Raw genomic sequence first — 23,256 nt, 5'->3', positions numbered from 1 at the left:
CTGATATGTGGAAAAGTGTACTGTTATACAATATTTTTTAAATTAGATTTTTCATTTTGTATATTTTTTTCTTATATTTTAATATTATGAAAATAAAATTATATGATGTTAGATGGGCCCCCAATTTTCTTAGACTAGGCTATGCATATAATACAGTATTAAGAAGAACATTGGGCCTGTCAACCAAATTGCTAAACTCGACAGTATCGTCGGACCAAAGATTATGGATCTCGAAATTAGCACATGTTCATTGGCCTATAACTAATTTCCACGTCAAATGCAAGGAAACAAAAGTCACTGGCTAATTATAAAGTGGACCCAACACCGAAAATTCAACACGACGAAGTCATTGGCCCATGACCAATTCCCACGATGCATGAAACGATTAATTTAGGGTCACTGACAAACGCAAAACGCATAATGCGGTTGGTAAAGTGCATTCACGTTCTGATTTAAACATCATACCAGACCGAACCCAAAAAATATTGAAACAAAGACAAAGTCTTGGTCGTCGAAATAAAAAATTACAGAATCAATCAAAATACAAACAGAAGCACACAAGTCAGACATGCTTCCCGCGTCTAATCTCATTCTTCTGCTGCCCGAAGACTTTTCCATTTCATAATCTTAAAGAGTTTCGTCTTTATTCACATAATCCACCGATCCCCCTAGTTTCCACGAACCTTTATTATTATTATCTTCTCCAATCAAACTCATATGGCTGAAGCCGGCGACGAGAATCTTTACGCAGCCGCCAGAGACATCGCCAGAGCTCTCGGCAAGGACCCTAGCGCCGCCGGTGATATCTTACAGATTCTCTCCGGCTATGGCGCCACGGGAAACACAAGCAGCAACACTCGAGCCTCCACAGCATCCCGCGGCGACGCTAACCTCAACCGATCACTTAACTCCTTAGAGCGACAGATCTCCAGCTACATCGTGGAGGATCGACCGATCTGGTCTGATCCCGTTGACTCGCGGAGCTTCCTTGACGCTGTTGATGACCTACTTGCGATGGCTGGAGACTTGAGATCCATGGCCGGAGATAAATCAGTCGCCGTCTGTATCTCCCGTGCCGATGAGCTGATTCAACAGGTGATGTTTAGGCTTCAGGAGGAGTTTGCATATGTAATGGACCGAGCCTCCGACACGTTTGACTCGGACGACGAGTTCTCCGGTGAAGAAGACAACGACATAGGCTACGACCAGGTACTTAAATGAATACTCCCTCTTTCGTAAAGTTTCGTATTCTTGACAAAAAATTTGTTTCAAATAGATGTATTTTTTTGCATTTTCAATATATGTTTTATTAATTAATTGTTATTAATTAATTGCAAATTTTAAAAAACTTATTTGCATTTTTTAGATTTTTATTGGCCAAAAATTGTAGAAAAAAATAATCACAAAATTATGTAAATTTAGTTTGTGTTTTATTAAAATGTCTGAAAAGTATACAAATATATTTAATTACTAAATACTCTCTCTGTTCCTGAAAGTATGATTTTTTAGATTTGTTTTTTTTGTTCCAAAATTATAGATTTTCTAAAATTTTAAGATATTTTTAGTAGTTAATGTTGAAAAATTGTATACTTTTAAGAAACATTGATTGAAAATATTTGAATTGGTTGATATTTATTGAAAAATGTATGGTAAAATATATAATAAATTCAATTGTAAAAAATTAATTGTTTTCTTAATATGCGTGAATAATCTAGAAAATCCTTCTTTTGGGAACAGATGGAATACTACATTTTGAAATGGAAGAAGTATACAACTATATTTAATTACTGAATACAAAATCCACATTAACTTCTCCTTTGGTTGACAATCCGGTTTAGATTTAAAGTTTCATATGAGTTTGGTTTAAATTGTCGGTCCAAGTTGATTTGGGTTTGTATCGTTTAAGACCGGTAGTAAAAATTTACACCATTTAAATAGGATTTAAAAAATTTAAACATCTAACAAATTTTGTCTATTCAATTATTCAGTAATATTAAAATGGGTTCGAAATATAATTAATTATCATGTCTATGTTCAATATATATTTTAAATATAACCATCTAACAAATTTTGTGTCTATTAAATTATTCAGTAATATTAAAGTGGATTTCATTTTGTTTTTCTTTTTTTTTGTAAGGAGATTTTTTTTAGTTTGGTTTAAATTTTGTTAGTTCAACTTGATTCGGTTTGGTTTTTGAATAGGTTATCATTGCCCGTCCGGTAACTGACTACAAAATCGTGATCGAGCCGCTACAATCTAGCGTCATAGGCGATCTCAACGCGATCGCTGTGCGGATGGTCGCTGGTGGATTCGGGAAAGAGTGTTCACGAGTGTACAGCAGTCGACGGAGAGAGTTTCTAGAGGAGAGTCTATCGAGGTTACATCTGAGAGGGCTAAGCATGGAAGAAGTCCAAGACTCTCCATGGCAAGACCTTGAAGACGAAATCGACCGTTGGATCAAAGCCGTTACAATGGTGTTCCGCGTTTTCTTCCCTAGCGAGCGTCTTCTCTGCGACCGCGTTTTCTCCGATCTCCCTGTCTCGTCCGTAACCGATCTATCCTTCATGGAAGTTTGTCGCGGGACGACCACACAGCTTTTGAACTTCGCAGACGCAATCGCTCTAGGGAGCCGTTTGCCTGAACGTTTGTTTAAGGTTATGGATTTATACGAAGCGGTTGAAGACCTGATTCCAAAAATGGAAACGTTATTCTCTAATAAATATTGTTCGCCGCTGAAGCACGAGGCGGTTGCGATTCAGAAACGTTTAGGTGAAGCGGTTAGAGGGATATTTATGGAGCTTGAGAATTTAATCCGTCGCGACCCTCCCAAAACCGCGTTTCCCGGCGGTGGGATTCACCCGATCACACGGTACGTAATGAATTATCTGCGTGCGGCGTGTAAATCGCGACAATCGTTGGAGCAGATCCTTGACCATACCGGGAACGATGCCGGATCGGAGACAAGACCTTTGTCTGTGCAACTTATATGGGTTTTGGAGTTGTTGGAGAGTAACTTGGAAGGCAAGAAAAGAACGTACCGTGACCCGCCTTTGTGTTTCTTGTTCATGATGAACAACGGTAAGTATATTCTTGACAAGGCCACGGATAACGAGCTTGGTTCGGTCCTAGGAGAAGACTGGATTGTCAAGCATGCAGCGAAGCTGAGGCAATACCATTCTAATTTCCTAAGGAGCTCGTGGAACCAAGTCGTGGGATTGCTTAGGACCGAGAGTCCCTATCCTAAGTTGATAGAGAATCTTAAACTGTTCAAAGCCCGGTTCGATGAAGTGTGTTTGATGCAATCTCAATGGGTTGTTAGTGATGAGCAGTTGAGAGAGGAGTTGAGAAGCTCAGTTGCTGGCATTGTGTCTCCGGCGTACTCAAGCTTCGTCGGAAGATTGAAGGCGTCGCCGGAGATTAATGGGAGGCGTGGAGAGCCCTTTATTCCGTATACCGTTGAAGATTTGGAGTTGAGGATTAAGGGGTTGTTCAAAGAACGCTAAAGTTGATTAAAATTTTATATGAAAAGAAAAAATGATTATTAATCGAAAAATCTGTATCATTTTGAATCCTGTTAAATAATGTTTTTTTTTTTTGTTTGGTGAATGTTGATGGAATTAAAAAGTGACAATATACATCAAAGAATAGAATCAATCTTATTGTGACAAACACATAAACTGTATAACCAATGAAATACTTAATAGTTGAGAGCTTTAGGCATCAAGAAGCTTCGATAAGGTAGCGTAGCTAGAGCCAGCGAGGTAAGTGTAGGTGGCGAGGGAAGGGTGAATGGAGTCAAAGAACATATACTCAGAGTGATTGGAACACAACTTAGAACCGGAATTGCACATGTCACTTAAACCCCCTGTTCCGCAACACCCTATCTTGGTTTCCTTAAACCCTACACGTGAACAAATATCCAAGCCGTCAATAAACTAGGGTGATGACTTGTGGAAGAAGCAAAGCAAACATACCGTATCTAGCAGGGTGCTTCATCATGTCCATCATGGGATCGTAGACATTTGCGTATAAGATCTTGCTTCCTGGAAGAGAAGCTTCAATAGCAGGCAATAGCTTTTGAAGTTTTCTATTGTACAAGACTGCATCTTTGTTCTCACTTTTTATGCATCTTCTGGATATGCCTCTGCCGGGTTTTGAGGTTACTTGGATCGGCAAACAGCCCACAGGCGGCAACCCACCCACCGACATTTTTCGGCACCCTAAATTGTAGAGCTCCTAGACATACCAACACACACACACGTACACAAAGTGTACATTAAATAGTATTCTCTAGTTCATGATTGGCAATATACAAGTGATGATCATACTTGACAAGTGTATTATTGAAGGTACAAACAATTTTCATTGTTCATGCAGATTTTATTTAATAAATAAAATATAAAATTATGCATGATATAATATTTTATGCATGATATAATATTTTATTTTTAAATAAATATATTTCCATTGCAATCAGATGGTTACCTTGACGAATTTTTCTAGTCCCTTAAGCACGAAATTCTGGTAATCAGATACTTTAGGATACTCTTGACGCCTTGAGGGGAAATCATAATAGTTCAAGATGAAATCGTTAGTACCCGCACTAACCATCACGATCGCACTATTGATGATCTCCATCGCTTTCTTCTCCCCTACAATACCTTTGAGACGAGTTATGTAACTTTTTAACATGGTAGGTTGATATGCGACGGGGATGGCCTTGGTCAAGAGCATAGTCTGGTCGTCAAAGCCAGAACCAGCGGATGCAAAGTTAACCCCGGTGACGATTTCTGTGTCGGAGAGGTTAGGTTGTAGAAAAGGAGGTACTAACTCTTTGATGTCAAGCTTGGAGGCTATGATGTCGCAATAGAGCTTTCCATTTGAGAATCTACCACTCGCTGCTTTCCCTGGGAGGTCGACTCCGTAAGGGATATGATTAGACTTGAAGTTGGCATCGGGGAGGTAGTTGTTGTTTCCCGTGTCAAAGGATGAGTCTCCGAAGATTAGGATGGCCGGGGCGAGTGGTCGCGTTGTGGCTTTTTTAGCCGCGTTGCTGGACGCAACTAGAGTTGTTAGGAATAGGATGACCGCTAAGGTTTTGGACGTAGCCATTGTGAATAATTGAGCAATCGTAGTTGTGATTATTGCGCTTTTACTCGTTGTTCAACTTTCTGATTATAATTTGATAAATCTTTTTCTCATTGAGGTGGATTTTATATGTGTTTGAAAGTGATTTTCTATTGGATTGAATTGTTGGTTGTGAGTTTGTTAATTACTTGAAAATGGGAAAAAACAGAAGGGTCAAACAACGGTTTGTCTGACAAAAATAAATAGTGAAATCTAATTAAAGGGAATTAAAGCTTGACCAAACCGAAAAGATAACACAAAGAAAATAAACAAACCCTAATTATATTTTATACTAAGAATGGAAAATTTTGTACTCTCGAGTAAAGATAAGAACCAATTTGTTCTAACAAAAAAGGTTGAAACTTTTATTTTGGTAAAAATTATTCTGGTAAATTTTTTGTCCAGATGTACTTGAATCAACCCAAGTATTCGTTGACTCGATCCATGATCACTCCAATATACTCCCTCTGTTTTTTAAAGATGCATATTCTATACTTTTCACATATATTAAGAAAACTCATTAAATATGCATTATTTTTTGTGAATAACAATTTTCCATAACTTTAAGCTAATAGAAATTCAATAAACACCATTAATTTTTTTGAAACTTACAATTTTTCATAAAATCATACATTGAAAAATTAAAAAATGTATCTTTTTAAAACAAATTTTTTTTCTAGAACATACATCTTTTAGGAACGGAGGGAGTATGTTTTTGTCCAAACGCATCTACAAAAATTTAAAGGCACATTCACTCAGAAAAATACTCTTACGAATTAATTGGAGCATCCTGGTCACTACAAAATGTTTATAGTAGATATTAAGGTAGATATGGAGAACTGATATGTGTGATTATGGTCAATAATAAGCCTTACAATCTAAATGCAAATATCTTATAAAACGTTAAAATATAGGTACAAAGAAACCAACGAGTTTTAGCAAAAAACAAAAGAAAAAGAAAGAAACCAACGAGATCATGCAAGAAAATATATACCATAATACCTATATCATTGTGCATATGCATATATGGTTGTTGTTGTTTTTGACACGATTTTTTTTATTGTATGTGGTTGTCTATGTTGATATTTTGGTATGAATAGAAATATAGAATCTCTTATAAAAATGGATCCTCCAAAGTTCTAAAATAGAAGTACGTGCAGCGGGAGATCAATTAAGATTACGGAAATCATTTTCAATATATTTGAATTTGATGTTTTAGAGAAGTTTTGTTATTTCATAATAGATGAAGTTTGCACAAATCTATGTAACTTTAACTTTATCAAAAACTGTGTAACCAATTAATTTTTTTTTATTTATAATTAAATAAACTAATTTTATATTGTAATTTATTGATGCTTTTGATAAAAATTGTTTTTTTTAATATTTGTGTATTGGAATAAAACATCGAGTAAAAAAATAAAAAAATAACAAAAAGATATTGCACACGAGGATAAATCTAACCAAACGGGTGTTATAGGCTGGAGATATCTCCAATCTGAAAACAGTCGTTAGAAGAAAGTCTTATAAGCAACACAATAATTTAAGTAACATTGATGTTATGCTACTATAAATAAACATACTTAAAATGGTTCTTACATTAATTTGAGAGTGCTATTATGGTTTAAATCATTAATTTGAGATTGCTATTAACGGAAATATCTATATAAAATAATTTTTAATGTATTTTCCTATATTTTCTTCTACAATAGAGTAACTCTAAGTAAACGTGTGTTTAATGTATTCATCTATTTTAGATAAAAGATTACTTCTTCCATTTCAGATAATTTGTCGTTTTATACTTCGGCACACAAATTAAGGAAGCATTTAATTTTGTATATTTACTAGATAAGAACATCATTATTAACTCACCCAACCACATTCTAACCAATTAAAAAATAGATAAAAATATAAAAATAAATTTTATATTGAAATTATAAAACGACACTTATTTTGAAACAAAAAATTAACCATACAACAACAAGTAATCTGAAACGGAGGGAGTATAATCGTTTTTATTTTTATAACAAGTATTTTTATTTAAGAAAATTGTAAAATTAATCCTATTGCTTATACTGTTGAAGATTTGGAGTTGGGGATTAAGGGGTTGTTTAAAGAACGCTAAAGTTGATTAAATTTAAAATGGAAAAGAAAAGGATTATTAATCTAAAATTTGTAACATTGTGAATCCTGTTAAATAATGTCTTTTTTGTTTTGTTTGGTGAGAATATTGATGGAATTAAAAAAAAAGTGACAATATACATCAAAGAATAAAATCAATCTCATGGTGACTAATACAAAAACTGTATAACCGATAAAATTCTTAATAGTTGAGAGCTTTAGGCATCAAGAAGCTTCGATATGGTAGAGTAGGCAGAAGAACCAGCGAGGTGAGTGTAGGTGGCGAGGGAAGGGTGAATAGAGTCAAAGAACATATACTCCGAGTGATTGGAACACAACTTAGAACCGGAATTGCACATGTCACTCGTCTCTAAAAATCCTGTTCCGCAACACCCTTTCCTGGTTTCCTTAAACCCTACACGTGAATAAAAATATCCAAGCCGTCAATATATAAACTAGGGTGATGATGACTTGTGGAAGAAGCAAAGTAAAACATACCGTATTTGGCAGGGTGCTTGATCATGTCCATCATAGGATCGTAGACATTTGCGTATAAGATCTTGCTTCCTGGAAGAGAAGCTTCAATAGCAGGCAATAGCTTTTGAAGTTTTTCATTGTACAAGACTGCATCTTTGTTCTCACTGTTTATGCATCTTCTGGATATGCCTCTGGTGAGTTTTGAGGTTATTTGGATCGGCAGACAGCCTATAGGCGACAACCCACCCACCGACATTTTTCGGCACCCTAAATTGTAAAGCTCCTAGACATATCAAAAACGTAAAGGGTACATTAGTAGTCTCTAGGTAATTAATGACGGCAATATACAAGACATACTTGACCAGTATATTATTGGAGGTAAAAACATTTTCATTATTCATACAGACTTTATTTAATAAATCGATATACAATTATGGATGATATAGTATTATATTTATTTATTTTTAAAATATAACCATATATATCTTGTATACATCTGTATATATAAAAATATATGTAATGAGAAATTTCCTAAAATAGCATTTTTAGTTAATGTTCACATAAATGATAATGAAGAAAATGACAAAAAAATGATGTTTACCCTAGGGTTAACTAATTTACACTTAGGGTTTAGAGTTAAAAGGGTGGGATTTTGGGGATACGGTTTCAAATATTTTTTTTTTTTTAAGTTTAAAATAAAAAAGCTATTTTAGTCATTCTTTTTTGAAACCTATTTTGTGACAAAAGTTTAAAAATGATTATTTGATAGAATTGTTCTAAATTTTTTGTCAGCAGCCTGACTATCCTATAGGGTATTTTAAAACACTGCTCATAAAATTTATACGTAGAGAGTATAGATTTATGGAAGAAAAAAAATTATATTAGATGTTTACCTTGACGAATTTTTCTAGTCTCTTAAGCACGAAATCCTGGTAATCAGATACTTGAGGATACTCTAGACGCCTTGTGGGGAAATCATAATAGTTCAAGATGAAATCGTTAGTACCCGCACTAACCATCACGATGGCACCATTGATGATCTCCATCGCTTTCTTCTCTCCTACAATACCTTTGAGACGTTCAATGTAACTCTTGAACATTGTAGGTTGATGTGAGACGGGGATGGCCTTGGTCAAGAGCATAGTTTGGTCGTCAAAGCCTGAGCCAGCGGATGCAAAGCTAACCCCGGTGGCGATTTCTGCGTCTGAGAGGTTAGGTTGTAGAAAAGGAGGAACAAGCTCTTTGATGTGAAGCTTGGAGGCCACGATGTCGCAGTATAGCTTTCCGTTTGAGAATCTCCCGCTCGCTACTTTCCCTGGGAGGTCGACTCCGTAAGGGATATGGTTTGCCTTGAAGTTGGCATTGGCGTGGTAGTTGTTGTTGCCCGTGTCCACGGTTGAATCTCCGAAGATTAGGATGGCTGGGGCGAGCGGTTGCGTTGTGGCGTTCTCAGCCGCGTTGCTAGACTTAACTAGCGTTATTAGGAATAGAATGACCGCTATGGTTTTGGACGTAGCCATTGTAGTTGTAATTGTTACGCTTTTACTTTTTGTTCAACTTTCTGATTAAAATTTGATAAATCTTTTTTTTTCAATGAGATGGATTTATATAAGTGTTTGAAAGTGATTTTCTATTGAACTGGATTGTTTGTTATGAGTTTGTTTATTTCTTGAAAATGAAAAAAAAACAAAAGGGTCAAACAACGGTTTTCCTGACAAAAAATAAATAATAAAATCTAATTAAAGAGATTTAAAGCTTGACCAAAACTGAAAAGATAACCCAACGAAAAGAAACAAACCCTAGAATATTTTATACTAAAAATGGAAAATTTTGTACTCTTTGAGTAAAAAGATAAGAACCAATTTGTTCTGACAAATATATCTTAAACTTTGAACTTTGGTAAATCTTGTCCAGGTGTACTTGAATTAAACCCAAGTATTTGTCAATCTTATGACCACTCCAATATATATGTTTTTGTCCAAACGCATCTACAAAAATTTAAAGGCATCTACAGATCACTCGGAGAAAGTACCTATAAACTGGAGCAATCTGGTCACTACAAAATGTTTTTTTTTTTTTTTTTTTTGCTAAAATATTTTCTATTAAATTGCATGAGAAAGAAAAGTTTTACAAAGCCTAACTTAGTAGCAAATGCCTTACAAAGAACCGAACCCGAAACTGCCAGCAGCCCAAAATATTACCTCACTAACTATTGCACTTGCCCAAGTGAATAATTAGGAGGGAGAGAAGAATGGTGATGATTTGAAGATGAGATAGTTGCATTCCGTCTTGACGGCAGTTGGATATTAGGAGACCCAAGCTTGGAAGAGGACAGACGCTAGGTGAGGATCATCTATACGAATAGCAGCAATTCTGAGCTTGACGATAGTGTGTATTTCCTTGACGATGGCGGAAGGGGGTCTGAATCTACTTCGGTGGAGTCGCGCATTGCGTTCCGCCCATATACAATAAATCGAAGCTTGCCAAGCCAAGAGAGCAAGGAGTCTGGTGTGTGTCGGAGTTTTTAGTTTCTGTAGGTCTCGAAGGATTTCATTCCACACTCTTGGAGAGGAGAAACCCGATCTACCAGCCACTGAGTACCAAATCTCCCAAGTGTAGGAGCAAGAGAAGTACAAATGATCTCTAGATTCAAGGCCCGAGTTACAGAGGATGCACATAGGGTCAGTAGCAATACCCCACTCCACCATTCTATCTTTAGTGGGGCATCTGTCCAGAACGAAGAGCCAAGATAGGAACTTGTGGCGTGGAATTCGTTTGGAGAACCATACTTCCTTGTACCAAGGGACTCGCTGGTGGTGCACGCGCAACAGGTTATAAATTTCCCTTGTTGAGTAGACAGTTGAGTGTTTTCCGTGTGGCATCCATTGAAAGGCATCAGCCTCATGAGTGAGCGCTAGTGTAGTGAGATGAGTATGTATGTTAACTTGACCTTCTGATCTCGCAGGTGGAAGTTGCCAAGTCCCCTGATCCCAAAGTTCCGCCAAGGTCGCCGCTGTCGGGATTCCAGTATTGCGGGAGCTCTCTCCTCGCAGGTATTTCATTATGCATCCGAAAGGGGACCAGTTACTTGACCAGAAATAGCAAGTCTCGCCATTTCCCACTACCATCTTGATCCAATCGAAGACAGTGTCATGCTGTAACAGTAAGTAGTTCGCGAGCCAAGAGTTCTTTTGCTTGGTGTTGATGACCCAAAAGTTGTTAATGTTTCCATCAAGAACCTCAGCGAGATACCAAGTAGCCCAGATAGAATCTTGTTTAAAGAAGAGTATCCAGATGAGCTTTATCGCACACGCAGCATTCCAGCAGACCCAGTTCTTCAACCCCAACCCTCCTTCTTGTTTGGGAACAGAGACCTTTTCCCACGCCACTTTTGCACCCCCCCCCCTTCCATCCAGTTTCCCTTTCCATAGAAATTTTGAGCAAAGAGCATCAATCTCCGCTAAGCAAGCCTTGGGTAGAATATAAGCGGAGGACCAAAAATTTATTATTCCTGAGATGACAGTTGAGATCAATTGAAGCCTTCCTGCAAATGATAGTGATCTTGAGGTCCAACCTTGAAATTTTGATTTAATCGATTGGATCAATGGAGCGCAGTGTAGAATCGAGAGCTTCTTTGTACATAAGGGTACACCCAAGTATCTGACAGGTAGCGTGCCAGCAGTAAGACCCGTCGCCAATGATATTGCATCCATCTCATGGGGTTTCAGCCCTGCATAGTAGATAGATGTCTTCTCAATACTGATCCCGAGTCCTGATCGTGCTTCAAAGTCCCTCAGCACGCCTAGGATAGAGTTGACAGATTCAGCAGACCCATCACAGAAAATGAGGAGGTCATCAGCAAAGCATAGATGTGTAAGGCCCGTCCGTTCGCATTTGGAGTGATACTTAAAGTCTCCTCTCTGAGCTGCCAGATTTAGAGAAAGGGATAAGCAGTTCATGGCAATTACAAATAAGTAAGGGGAAAGAGGGTCTCCCTGCCGTAGTCCGCGTTTGCCCTTGAAGAACCCGTGAAGGGAACCGTTGAAGCCAACAGAGAAGGAGGTGGAGCACACACACGCTTGAATCCAATGAATGAAAATCTCAGGCAAGTGTAGACCTCGAAGACATTGGAATATGAACTCCCATCTAATCGTGTCGAAGGCCTTTGCTATGCCAATTTTGATGGTGATTCGTTTCTGTCCCCCATTCTTGTGATAACCTTGCACAATTTCAGAAGCAAGGAGGGTGTTTTCGATTAGAAGTCTTCCTCTGATGAAGGCTGTTTGATTGGGTAAGATAGCCTCTGCTAGAATGATCTTCAAGCGTTTCACCAACAGCTTAGATATTGCCTTATACGTCGTGTTACAACAGGAAATGGGCCGGTAGTCAGTGATTGATGAAGCTCCCGGTTTCTTTGGGACGAGGGTGAGTATTGTGGCGTTCGTTGATGCAGGCAGGAAACAAGACAAGAAGAATTGTCTGACAGCTGCAATAGTTTCCTCTCCAACAATGCTCCATGCAGATTTGAAGAACGCAGATGTGAAGCCATCAGGCCCTGGCGCCTTGTTGGGATTTAATTTGAGGATTGTTGTGGTGATTTCCAGATCAGAAGGAAAGGAGCCAATGACGGATCTTTGCTCCTGACTGCAGCGGAAGGGAATGATCTCCAGGAACCAGTGGAAAGGAGAGTGAAGCTGAGGGAGTTCTGAAGGAGCAAGGATCGACGTGAAGTGGTCAACTGCTATTTTGCACATCAGTTCCGGATCAGTGATGAGAACACCATTGGAGAGCATGAGAGACCTGATAGAGTTGTATGACAGTCTTGATGCAGCAACTCTCATAAAGAATAATGTGTTTTGATCGCCGAGATGGAGCCAGTTGATCCTTGATTTTTGTTTGAAGAACGACTCCTCAATACCCCGCAAGAAGTTCCAGTGATGATGTAGTTCTTTTTCAGCCTCAAAATTCTCAGTAGATGGGTCCTCCAGTAGTTTAGCCTGCACATCTTTAAGCAAATTGTTAGTTACACTCACTTTTTTAGAAATATCCGAAAAGCTCTCTTTGTTTAGTGTTTTTAACGCTCTTTTTAGGTGTTTGAGTTTATATGCTAACACACAGAGGTCCTTTGCCCTGTTTCCACACTGAATCCAAGCCGTTTCAACCGTGTCCACAAAAGTAGGGTGGTTGGTGAGGAAGTTGAAGAATTTGAACGGTTTGGTTCCTGAGGAAGGGAGGGGGCAGGAGAGGTCTATGAGGCAAGGTGAGTGATCAGCGAACTCAAAGGGCAGGAATGAGGCAACACTGTTTGGGTATGTCTGAAGCCATTGGCAGTTAACGAGGGCACGATCAAGCTTTTTAGTGGTTGGGTTGGAGGGTGAGCTGTTGGTCCAAGTATAACAGCTACCTTGATATCTGAGATCGGCCAGCTCCAGATCAAGTATAGTATCATGGAACTCGATCATGTCTGGGGTAAGATGATCAACAGTCGGGGATGAGTGCTCGGAATGATGAATGATCTGGTTAAAGTCACCACCAACAATCCAGTTTCTTGTTTCCAAGAATAAAGTGGTTTGCACTTCTTTTAGATCTTCCCACAGGCGCAAACGTTCATCTCTAAGATTAGACGCATACACAGCAGATAGATGAAAAGTTGTCGACCCAGGGACAGAGACAGAGCAAGTGATTGATTGCCGCGATTGGTGAAGAATCTGGACAGTAGCAGGGTATTTCCAGATTACAATTATCCTCCCATCATCATCAGTATCATGGTTGGCGAAGTAACTCCAACCTTTGCAGGCTCGCTGCATAACGAGATTCAGATTCGGTTCTTTGATATGTGACTCCAAAATAGCACCAGCAACAGGCTGATAAGAAGACAGCCAACTAGCAAAAAGGCGATGCTTGTCCGGATCATTAAGTCCACGGACATTCCAAAAACAGGTTTTTATAGACATAATTAAAGATGGGGGTCGTCCTTCCCTTGGGCAGAGGGAGGAGACGAGGGTCCAGAGGTAGAAGGGGTGGAAGAGGCTTCAAAAGAGAGGGGCAGAAAAGGGTTAGATGTGGGGACAACTGAGAAGGATGGGGGTGAAGATTGTTTGGGTCGGTGGTTTGGAGAGGTCGGGCTCAATGTGGGCGTGGATTGAGGGATAAAAGGGTTAAAGGAAGTGGAGGTGACGTGAGTAACAAGTTTCAGGGTGGACGAAGGAAGGGAAGGATAATTGGGCGAGAGATATGGGGAGCAGGAAGCGCTAGGATAAGATCAGGGGGCAAGGGACCCGGAGCATCATCCATTTCAGAATCGCAGATGTTTAGGGTCTTCTCTTCCAAAAGAGATGGTAATGGAGGATTATCAACGATCATCGAGGATGGTTGGGGAGAGGCAATAGGAGGATCAGGGGAGGTAGGGGGTTGTTGTTGACTTGTGGTGGGGTCAGAAACAGTGGAAGTAGGGGGAAGAAGGATGGTGATAGCTGTGGAAGGGTGCTGCAAAGCAGTATCTGAGAAGTCATTGCTAGTCTTTTTAGGAGTGGACCTTGATTTATCCTTGACTAGGGTCCATTCTTGAGATTTCTTCGGGCAATTTTTCATGAGATGACCATGTTCCTTACAAGAGTAACAAGTGTGAGAAGAATGCCCCTGTTTAGAGCCAGAGGGTGCGGGTTTCGGAGGTAGAGGAAGCTGGGGGCAGTTCTTCGAAATGTGTCCAATCTCTTTGCAGTTTGCACAGATCGGTGGCACCCACGGGTATTCCACAGTGACGTTGACAAATGAGCCATCTTGACGGCCAACTTCAACTATTTTCGGTAATGGGACAGTAGCGTCAACTTCCACTTTTACATGAGCAACGCTGGTACTTGAGACTTTTAGAGTCCAATCATCCGTCTCCTTAGGTTCTCCAATCTGGCCAGCAATGTGACTCAGACCTTTTTTGTGGATTAGGTCAAGAGGAACATCGATAAGATGAGCCCACAGCTGTACGCATTGAAGTGAGGGAGAAGAGCTGTCAGCATTTGCAGTCCACTGGGAGACATAGAACATGGTGGTGTCGACATACCAATAGCCCTTCAGGAGCACTTTTTGTTTGATATAGTCATTGGGGATGCGAACGAGAACAGAGTTGGTCGCAGGTGACATGTGAATCTCCAAGTGTTTACCTTTGCCCCACATGTAGTTGAGAACATTTTGAATCAGGGAGTAAGCAGGGATTCTACCAAAGAATCTGCAAACCACAAAATCTCGATGAAGTTCAGCTCCCAACTGATAGACTTCATCTGGAATGATAACTCTAGGATTCCCAGTAGGGCCATACGAGCGAGGAGATAGTCTTTCTAGCGACCTATCAATATTGTTCTTGACCTTATTAACCCAAGTGTTATTGGGTTGAATGGAGCCAGTAGGGAGCACAGGGGCAGTCGAGGGTAAGGTTTGGGTAGTAGGTGGGGGTGGCGGGGAGTTGGATAAATTGGGGGATGGTTTGGATGAATTGAGAGCGGGAGGAAGAGGCTGAAGGGGCGGTGGCGCAGAGCCAAGTAATCCGTGGGGAGAAGGAGCAGAAACTCCAGAATTATAATAGGGTTCTGTGAATTTCACTGTAGCGGTGCTACTGTTCACAGACCTAGAATTGAAATTTGAGAGATTGAGAGGAGGATTAAAGTAAGAAGATAAGAGAGAAGCAGCAGAAGCAGAATTAGAAGCTGGGTGGGAGTTCACAGCTGAAGAAACAGCTTGAACAACAGTTGGTTTGGTGGGAGATTGAGAAACAGAAGGAGGGGAGGGTTTGAAAGGGGATTTTCGAGAAGGAGGAATGGTGCCAAGAGGAGGGAACTGGGAGGGATCGGGAGGGTCAGGGGGGTCAGGGAAGGGCGGTGGGCGGTGGAAACTACCGGCCGGCGCAGCAGGGTTCAGCGGGGAAACGAGAGCGACGGACAACCAGGGGTTAGCCATTACTATATCTATATGTTTATTTTTACAAAATGTTTATAGTGGATAAAGGTAGATATGGAGAATTGATATGTGTAATTATGGTCAATAATAAGCCTTACAACCAAAAGTGCATTCAAATATATTCTAAAACGTTAAAATATAGGTACAAAAGAAACTAACGAGATCATGCAAGAAAATCATATACCATAATAACACTATCATTGTGCATATATGTGGTTGTTGTTGATTTTGATAAAAAATAATAATTATTGTATGTGATTGTTTATGTTGATATTTTGATTTTGATATGTATAGAATCTCTTTAAAAAATGGATCCTCCAAAGTCTAACACGAAAACGAATTTGGAATAGAAGTACGTGCAGCGGGAGATCAATGAAGATTACGGAAATCATTTACGTCCAAAACAAAAACAAAAAGATATTGCACACGAGGGTAAATCTAACCAAACGTGTGTTATAGAGATATCTCCAATGATCTATATTAAAACTTCAAACTATAGTACAATGGTTTGTCTTTACACGATCAGGTACGTCCCCCTTAAACACCACTTCGTCCCCTATTAGCATATAAAAATAGTTTCCATTGATTACAACAACAAAGAAAAAAAAGGAGTGGCTAAAATCAAATCTTCCTCGACTTTGGGAGAGTAGGTAATTAATATTTATTAGATATTCCAAATGGGTGATATCAAGTGTTTTTGGACAATATATATGTGATGCGAAATCATCCCTTCTTGAGATACTTTTTGAATGTGAGTTGGACCTTTTACTAATATTCCACTCCACTTTTTCCTTTTGTTTGATTTTGTTTCACTGTTCATTGTCTCGTTCATCAAGTTCATATTTTGTAGTTTGTACAAATGACTTATTTTGTTGTGGTATTTCTGAGATATCGTGTTTGAAATGTTTCCAATAATTTGAGTCTCATCCATATTTTGAAAGAGTCTATTAGATATCCCACATCAATAATATTAAATGTTCTTGGACTATATATATATATATATATATATATATAATCCGGCAGTTTTGTAATTTTAAGTTAACTTTTAGATATGAGTAAAGTTCATTAGTTTTTTTTCTGAAACACGAGTAAAACCCATTACTAATATATTGTTTTTCTTCTCTTACTTATTACTATAAAAAATAAGAAAATCTGTTTGCGAAGATGTTTACTCATACCATATATATTCATTAATTCATGCAATGTTTCATTCTTTCCAACTAACAAATGATGTACATATACTAGTGGTTGAAGATATATGTTTCGATCGAAACGCAAAAAGAATAGAATCGAGTCATTTACCACAATAATGGTTTGTAAATATAGAGATAGAAAGAAGACTTTTGACCAGAAATGCCAGCTATACTTCTCGTGATATAATTGCTCTCTAAATAATTACATTTGCATATCTTTGGATTCTTCTTCTTTCTTTATTGGCTTCATAAATAATAGAGCCGCGCCTAGAGACAAGCAAACTAAACTAGTTTAATCTTCTAACATGTTACTTCTTCCGTTTCATAATAGATGATATTTTAAAAGATTATTTATTTTTGGGTTCATTCACCAACCAATAGGATTATATAATTTTAGATTCAGTATCTTTTAAAAAAAACAAAATATTATCAAATTATATTATATTTTTAAAATAAAAATTATATTAATCAGAAAAAGAAGATTTTTTAATGACAAAAAAAAGAATTTGTTTTTCAAAAATATTTTTAACGCTACCAACAATTATTAAACCCTAAACCTTTAGGTAAACCCTAAACTCTTGAATAAATCATAAATCTTAAAGTTTAAGATTTGATCCAAGAGTTTCAGATTTATCCGAGGGTTTAGGGTTTACCCAAAAGTTTAGGGTTTACCCAAGGGTTTAGGGTTTAGGATTATGATTTAGGGTTTAGTGTTTTGTTAATTTTCTTAAAAATATTTTTTTTTAAATTCAAGAATTTAAAATTTATCAAAGGGTTTAGGGTTTACCAAAAGGTTTAGGATTTAGATTTAGAGTTTAGTGTTTTGTTTATCGTATTAATTTTTTTTTGCAACTACTATTATTTTTAGGGCTTATTTGCTAAATAACCAAAAAAAAGGAAATTAGATTTTTAGAGAGAGAGAGTAGAGAGAGATAGGAAGAGAAAGTAGGAGAGAGGGGGTGTTTTTAGTTAGGTAGTGAATTTTGTTTTTTTTTTTGTAGTTACTGGGTGCAATTTCCCTTATTTTTATTATTTATACTTTTAAAAAAAAATTTAAAAACGTAATATAATTTGACAATATTTTGTTTCTTTTTTTAAAAGATATCGGATTTGAAATAACTAAATCTTATTGGTTGGTGAACCTATGGATTTGAAATAGATGATGTTTTGATATTTTTATATTATCTTTAATTTTACTGAAAACTGTGTAACCAATCAGATTTTGCAGTCATTTCTATAATTGGGTGAATGATTTTTAAAATATATTTTTCAAGTTGCTTTTTAGAGGAAACTAAATTTCTTAATATTTGTGCATCAAACCAAAACATCATGTATTATGAAACAGATAGAGAAAATCCTCCAAAATAGAAAGAAAATCCTCCAACTTACAACTTACAATCAACTTACAATGGGAGTACAACTTACAATCAACTTAAACTCAACGAGGCGGCCAAAATAGAAAGAAAATCCTCCAACGCTCAGGGCATCATTATTTGTGTTCCTTAGGTTGAGGCCCTTAAGCGTAGGGTCCTTTAACCTTTAACTAAAAACGCTTATAAGGAACTTTTCTCAAATCCCTTATTTAAGGGCCGTTCCTTAGCTTTTTTAGTTAAAAGCTAAGGGACCCTACGTTTAAGGACTCAACTTAAGGGACACCAATAATGATGCCCTCACACATTCTAGTGTTTTTTTATGACAATACATTGTAGTTTCTACTTTAAAAAAAAGAGAGTATTTCATTTCATTTTGTATATCTTTTAGTACCATTTATCATATGTACAGTGCCATGCAATACGGTCTCATTATTAGATATATATATCGATATATTAATTGGTCAATTATTTACATTTTCCTGTTTATATTCGAGTTCTCATGGAAAAATATAGCACCAGTCACAACTTACAAGTGAACACATTACAGTACATGATGTGGCTACGATCGTTATAAGAATAATTTGCCGACTTCTACCTGCGTAACCATTTAGCTGGATAAATGAGAAAACAAGAAAAAATTGGACAAATGCTCTTACTAATAAAACATAATTTTAAATGAAAACTTGATTAAGCGGTTAATGGTCCACCGTGGAAGTTGTGAAATTATGGAACAAGACAGGTTTGGCTCACGTTCTCCAATTATGATCACATTAAAACCTTTTGAAGATTCAGTATGTAACACATTGTGGCACAAACACACGCACAAAATCTCACCCGTGTGTTCATTACGTTCGCCACTCTCTGATTAGATTAATTAATACTCTTGACAATCGTACGTCGTCGGTGTCCGAGACCTCCGTACGACGAAGCTTCATCTCTTTCATGTCGTTGATTCGTTTCCATGATTTATTTTCTGCCACGAGATTTTGTGTGTTTGTTTAATACATGCTCTTTTTACGTTCTTGATCGTGTTATGTGCCATATCCTCTTCTGAAGCTGCAGTATTAAAACGAAACGTGACAAATTCAGACCTAGATTGAAGTACCAGTGGCGGAACTAGGTGGAGAGTGGGGGAGGCAGCTGCCCCCATAATTTTTTTTTTTTTTTGCTGTAATTTTGCTTAGAATTTTAGTAATGTCCTGGATGAAATTTTGAATTTATAAATATATTACTAGTGTTTTGTCGTTTTGTCCCGGGAAGAAATTCGTCCTAGATCCGCCACTGGAAGTAACTTTGTTAATATGACTTAGGGTCTGATTGGTAATGACTTTCGCTTTATACTTTGACTTTAAAATTGTGGTTGTAGAGATTTTAGCTTTAAATACCATAACTGTTATTTTAGAAAAAATTAAAAATTTGATTGACAAAAGCTTTAGAAGTTGTGACTCTTATAAATATATATTATGATTCATTTCCAAAATGTATTATCAATTTATTGCAATCTAGTTTTTTATTTATTCAAGTTCATAAAATATATTATATAGTTTAGGGAAAAAACAATCAAAAAATTTCAACAAAATATTTTATTTATTTATTTTAAAAATAAATATAAAATTGAAACAAACAAATTTATTTTTTATTAAATTTTAAATAAGATTATAATTTATTCACTAAAACAAAAATATTATTAATGACTTTCGCTTTAGGATTTTGGGTTTAAATTTTTTTTATTTTTTTTAGATGTAGAGATTTTGGCATTAAAAATTGTGGCCGTCACTTTGAATATTTGTAAAAATGATTGGTATCGAAAACTTTAGAAGTTCTGACTATTAAAAAGTATTCTAAATTTATGTATATGAAAACATATTAATGACATGTTTGCAATTATTGTATACATGTGATTATCAATATTTTTATTGAAATCAATTTATCAAGAAATTTTGAGTTATATCTCATTACAATTTAATCAAGAAAAAGTTTTGAGTTATATCTCATTAAAAGTTTGATTGTTGTCTTGGGTTATGAGTAAACTAAATAAATTAATTTACTTCCCTCTCTAACATCACCAAATAATTTTTAATGAAAAATGAATCTTAAACTAAAGAAATTAAATGGTAATTGTGTACTAATGAATTTATTTGTTGCGATGAAACATGAATTGATGTAGAGATGCTCTTTAATTTTTCTGGGAATGTGAAGAATAAAACAAAAAAAAGAGTTAAATCTATTTCTATCACCTTTAAAAGCCATGATTCTCTGGCTGTTAGAAAACAAACGAAAATATAGAAGTAAAAACAGTTAGGGGATGTGAAGACTTTAAATCAGAAACTTTTAGTAAAAACCTGATTGGAGAAAAATTAACTTTAAGGGCTGTTAAATATTCTAAAGTCTCAACAGTCTATCTGCCGATCAGACCCTTATTAATATAAATAAATAAGTAAATATAAACTTGTATTTAAAATATATTGAAGAGGCATCGAGATGATTTTCGTACAAACTTATTTCAGTTAGAAGCCTGAATACATTTTGAGAACCTGATTATTTCACAATAGAACTCTGACTGAGAAATTAAATGCTGAGCTCCTTTTTCCTAAACCAGTAAATAAAGTACATCAGTTTTGGTTTAGGGGCTCTTAATAAGTTTATCATTTTCTTTTTATTCAAAAATTTAAGTAGATATTGATGTGGTCCTGCGGTTTACTTGTCCCCTTTCTTGCTTAATCAAGTACGCTTAGTTACTCATTAATCTCCGACACCAACGTGTCTTCAATTGTACTCCAGTACTTAGTCCCCGCAAGTTGCAGATATCTTGGTTAAGTGCATATTTAACGTACGTACGGTTTTGACTTTAATTAGTGTGAGAATAGTCATTAGCAGAAAGTCTTAAAAGCAACACAATAATTTAAGTAACATAAAATGTTATGCTCCTATAAATAAGCATACTTAAATAGTTCCTACATTAGTTTGAGAGTGCTATTATGGTTTAAATCATGAGAATAAAACCGTAAACGAAAATATCTATATAAGCGAATAACGTATATTTTGTAAAGAAGAAAATGAACTCATGATAGTGTCTGCGTAGCATTGTTTATTCCTTCAAGACAGCTGTTATTTTTCAAAAGAAAAAGTGGTTTCTTATATTTTGTTTAATGTTCAGCTCGTCCGACCTATGATTGAATGTTAAATTAATCAAGTACACATATGTATATCAGTATATGACATTCAAGGATTGATGGAAATGGGACTACACACAGCAGTAGGAAAATATTAAAGTTGTGGCCATAGAAAAGATTCGAGTGTCACTATAGAACCAGTGGATGAGACAGAATAAGATGCATACATTGTGCTGATAGAGATCAGATATTGAACTAAACAAACGATTTGAGAAAAATATAAAAAGAATTAAATAGGGTGCAGTGTGGATCATAAGATGATAATAACTACTTTATCAAACATACTACTATTGTTTAAGTATTTCTAGTGTACAGTACGCTTCGAAATTAAATACATAGTCCTTTTTCAGTTTCCAAGTCTTTGGTCATTGTTTCGCACTGTAAATTACGAGCTATCTATCTAATCCCAACACGCTCCTAGTTTCAAGATTTGGTATTATTCGAGAAAGAATCTAAGAAAAAGTTTCTGTAAAATTTGTCATATAGCGTCAAAATATCTTTACTCGATCCATTTCGACCTTTTTTCAACAGTAGATTATTATTTAGACTATTATTTAGATTATTAGTATATGAATTTCCACCAGTTTTTCAGCTCAGAGATCTAATACTACTGAACTGCATATAGTAAACAAATATCACATGCATATAGTGGTACACAATCTATATAATAATTAATAATGAAAATTTTGAGTAAATTCTAGCTTTAACACTATTGTTCTCGTGTTTTGACTAGACATTAAAATTTCGTTGATCTAGAAAAAAATGTTTTATGCATTAATAAGGAATATATATATATACGAAGTTTTATTAGTCTTTTTTTAATATGTGCGAAACTTGTATAACAAATGGAGTATAATTTTGACAGTTAATGATATATAAATCAGTTTATGAAGATAATAGTACATGATTATATATAAGGATAGGTTCAGCTAATAACGAGATGATAAAAGGACAATTACGTCATTTACTATCGGTGTATACGTATGGACCGTATGGTCAAGTCCGCTTTGTTGTTATGGTCAAGTCCGCTTTGTTGTTAGCTCCTATATAACCTCGTCTTCTCCAACTTGATCTTCACCATAAATCTGATTATCAAAAGAAAGAGAGAGAGAGATGGGAAACAGCTTAAGGTGTTGTCTAGCTTGTGTTCTACCATGTGGAGCACTAGATTTGATCAGGATCGTTCATCTAAACGGCTACGTTGAAGAGATCACACGGTCAATAACCGCCGGAGAGATCCTCCAAGCAAACCCTAACCATGTCTTAAGCAAACCATGTTCTCAAGGTGTTGTCCGCAAAATCTTGATCTTGTCCCCTGAATCCGAGCTCAAGCGAGGAAGTATCTATTTTCTCATCCCGGACTCTTCCTTGCCGGAGAAGAAAAGGAGGAGAAAAGACGGTCATAATCGTCCTAAAAAGATTCTCATCAACAAACCTAGCGCTGATGCTGGAGACGTTAAAGAAGATGATGAATGTGCCAAGTTGTGTGAGAAATACTTAGAAGAAGTTGTGTCATCGAGGTCGAGTGGTAAAGAACACCGTCATCGCCGGCGACATAGTAGATCGGCGTCTGTATCCACGTGGAGGCCTCACCTTGATAGTATCTCTGAGGATGTTAATTAATTCCTTTTTTCCTTTTTACCTTTTTTTGTTCTTTTTTTTTTGCTTCTAAAATGGGTGTTATTTTTGTCCGGAAGCCGGATTTTTATTTCCTAGAGATTTTTGTTTTTTACTTTTGTTTTTGGGAAAATTCTCACGAAAAAATTATATAATGTGGATAAGATCTGAGTTAAAATGCTGTTGTAATTTCGAACTAGGTAATAACCCGCGCTTTGCGCGGGATGAGA

The 23,256-nt window shown here is 36.6% G+C and overlaps 4 protein-coding genes across 4 annotated transcripts; 2 read left to right on the top strand and 2 right to left on the bottom strand.

Moving 5' to 3' along the window:
- The first annotated feature begins 131 nt into the window (after nt 1–131).
- Nucleotides 132–3,648, top strand: LOC103843993 (exocyst complex component EXO70B2). The gene is made up of 2 exons (XM_009120757.3): nt 132–1,209; nt 2,203–3,648. Exons 1-2 carry the CDS (start codon nt 718–720, stop codon nt 3,502–3,504), a joined length of 1,794 nt encoding a protein of 597 aa, XP_009119005.1. The 5' UTR covers nt 132–717; the 3' UTR covers nt 3,505–3,648.
- Nucleotides 3,649–3,655: 7 nt separating this feature from the next.
- LOC103843994 (GDSL esterase/lipase At2g30310) lies at nt 3,656–6,223 on the bottom strand. The gene is made up of 3 exons (XM_009120758.3): nt 4,487–6,223; nt 3,976–4,237; nt 3,656–3,902 (listed from the first exon to the last, which is right to left on the bottom strand). The coding sequence occupies exons 1-3, from the start codon at nt 5,111–5,113 to the stop codon at nt 3,715–3,717; spliced, it is 1,077 nt and encodes a 358-aa protein (XP_009119006.1). The 5' UTR covers nt 5,114–6,223; the 3' UTR covers nt 3,656–3,714.
- Nucleotides 6,224–6,434: 211 nt separating this feature from the next.
- Nucleotides 6,435–10,628, bottom strand: LOC103843996 (GDSL esterase/lipase At2g30310). The gene is made up of 3 exons (XM_009120759.2): nt 8,617–10,628; nt 7,745–8,006; nt 6,435–7,661 (listed from the first exon to the last, which is right to left on the bottom strand). The coding sequence occupies exons 1-3, from the start codon at nt 9,241–9,243 to the stop codon at nt 7,465–7,467; spliced, it is 1,086 nt and encodes a 361-aa protein (XP_009119007.1). The 5' UTR covers nt 9,244–10,628; the 3' UTR covers nt 6,435–7,464.
- Nucleotides 10,629–18,541: 7,913 nt separating this feature from the next.
- LOC103843997 lies at nt 18,542–23,222 on the top strand. The gene has a single exon (XM_033282508.1). It carries the CDS (start codon nt 22,523–22,525, stop codon nt 23,030–23,032), a length of 510 nt encoding a protein of 169 aa, XP_033138399.1. The 5' UTR covers nt 18,542–22,522; the 3' UTR covers nt 23,033–23,222.
- Nucleotides 23,223–23,256: the final 34 nt, after the last annotated feature.

This window comes from Brassica rapa, chromosome A10 (genome assembly GCF_000309985.2).
Source record: "Brassica rapa cultivar Chiifu-401-42 chromosome A10, CAAS_Brap_v3.01, whole genome shotgun sequence".
Classification (NCBI taxonomy): Eukaryota; Viridiplantae; Streptophyta; class Magnoliopsida; order Brassicales; family Brassicaceae; genus Brassica; species Brassica rapa.
This window is presented reverse-complemented; position numbering and strand designations above follow the sequence as displayed.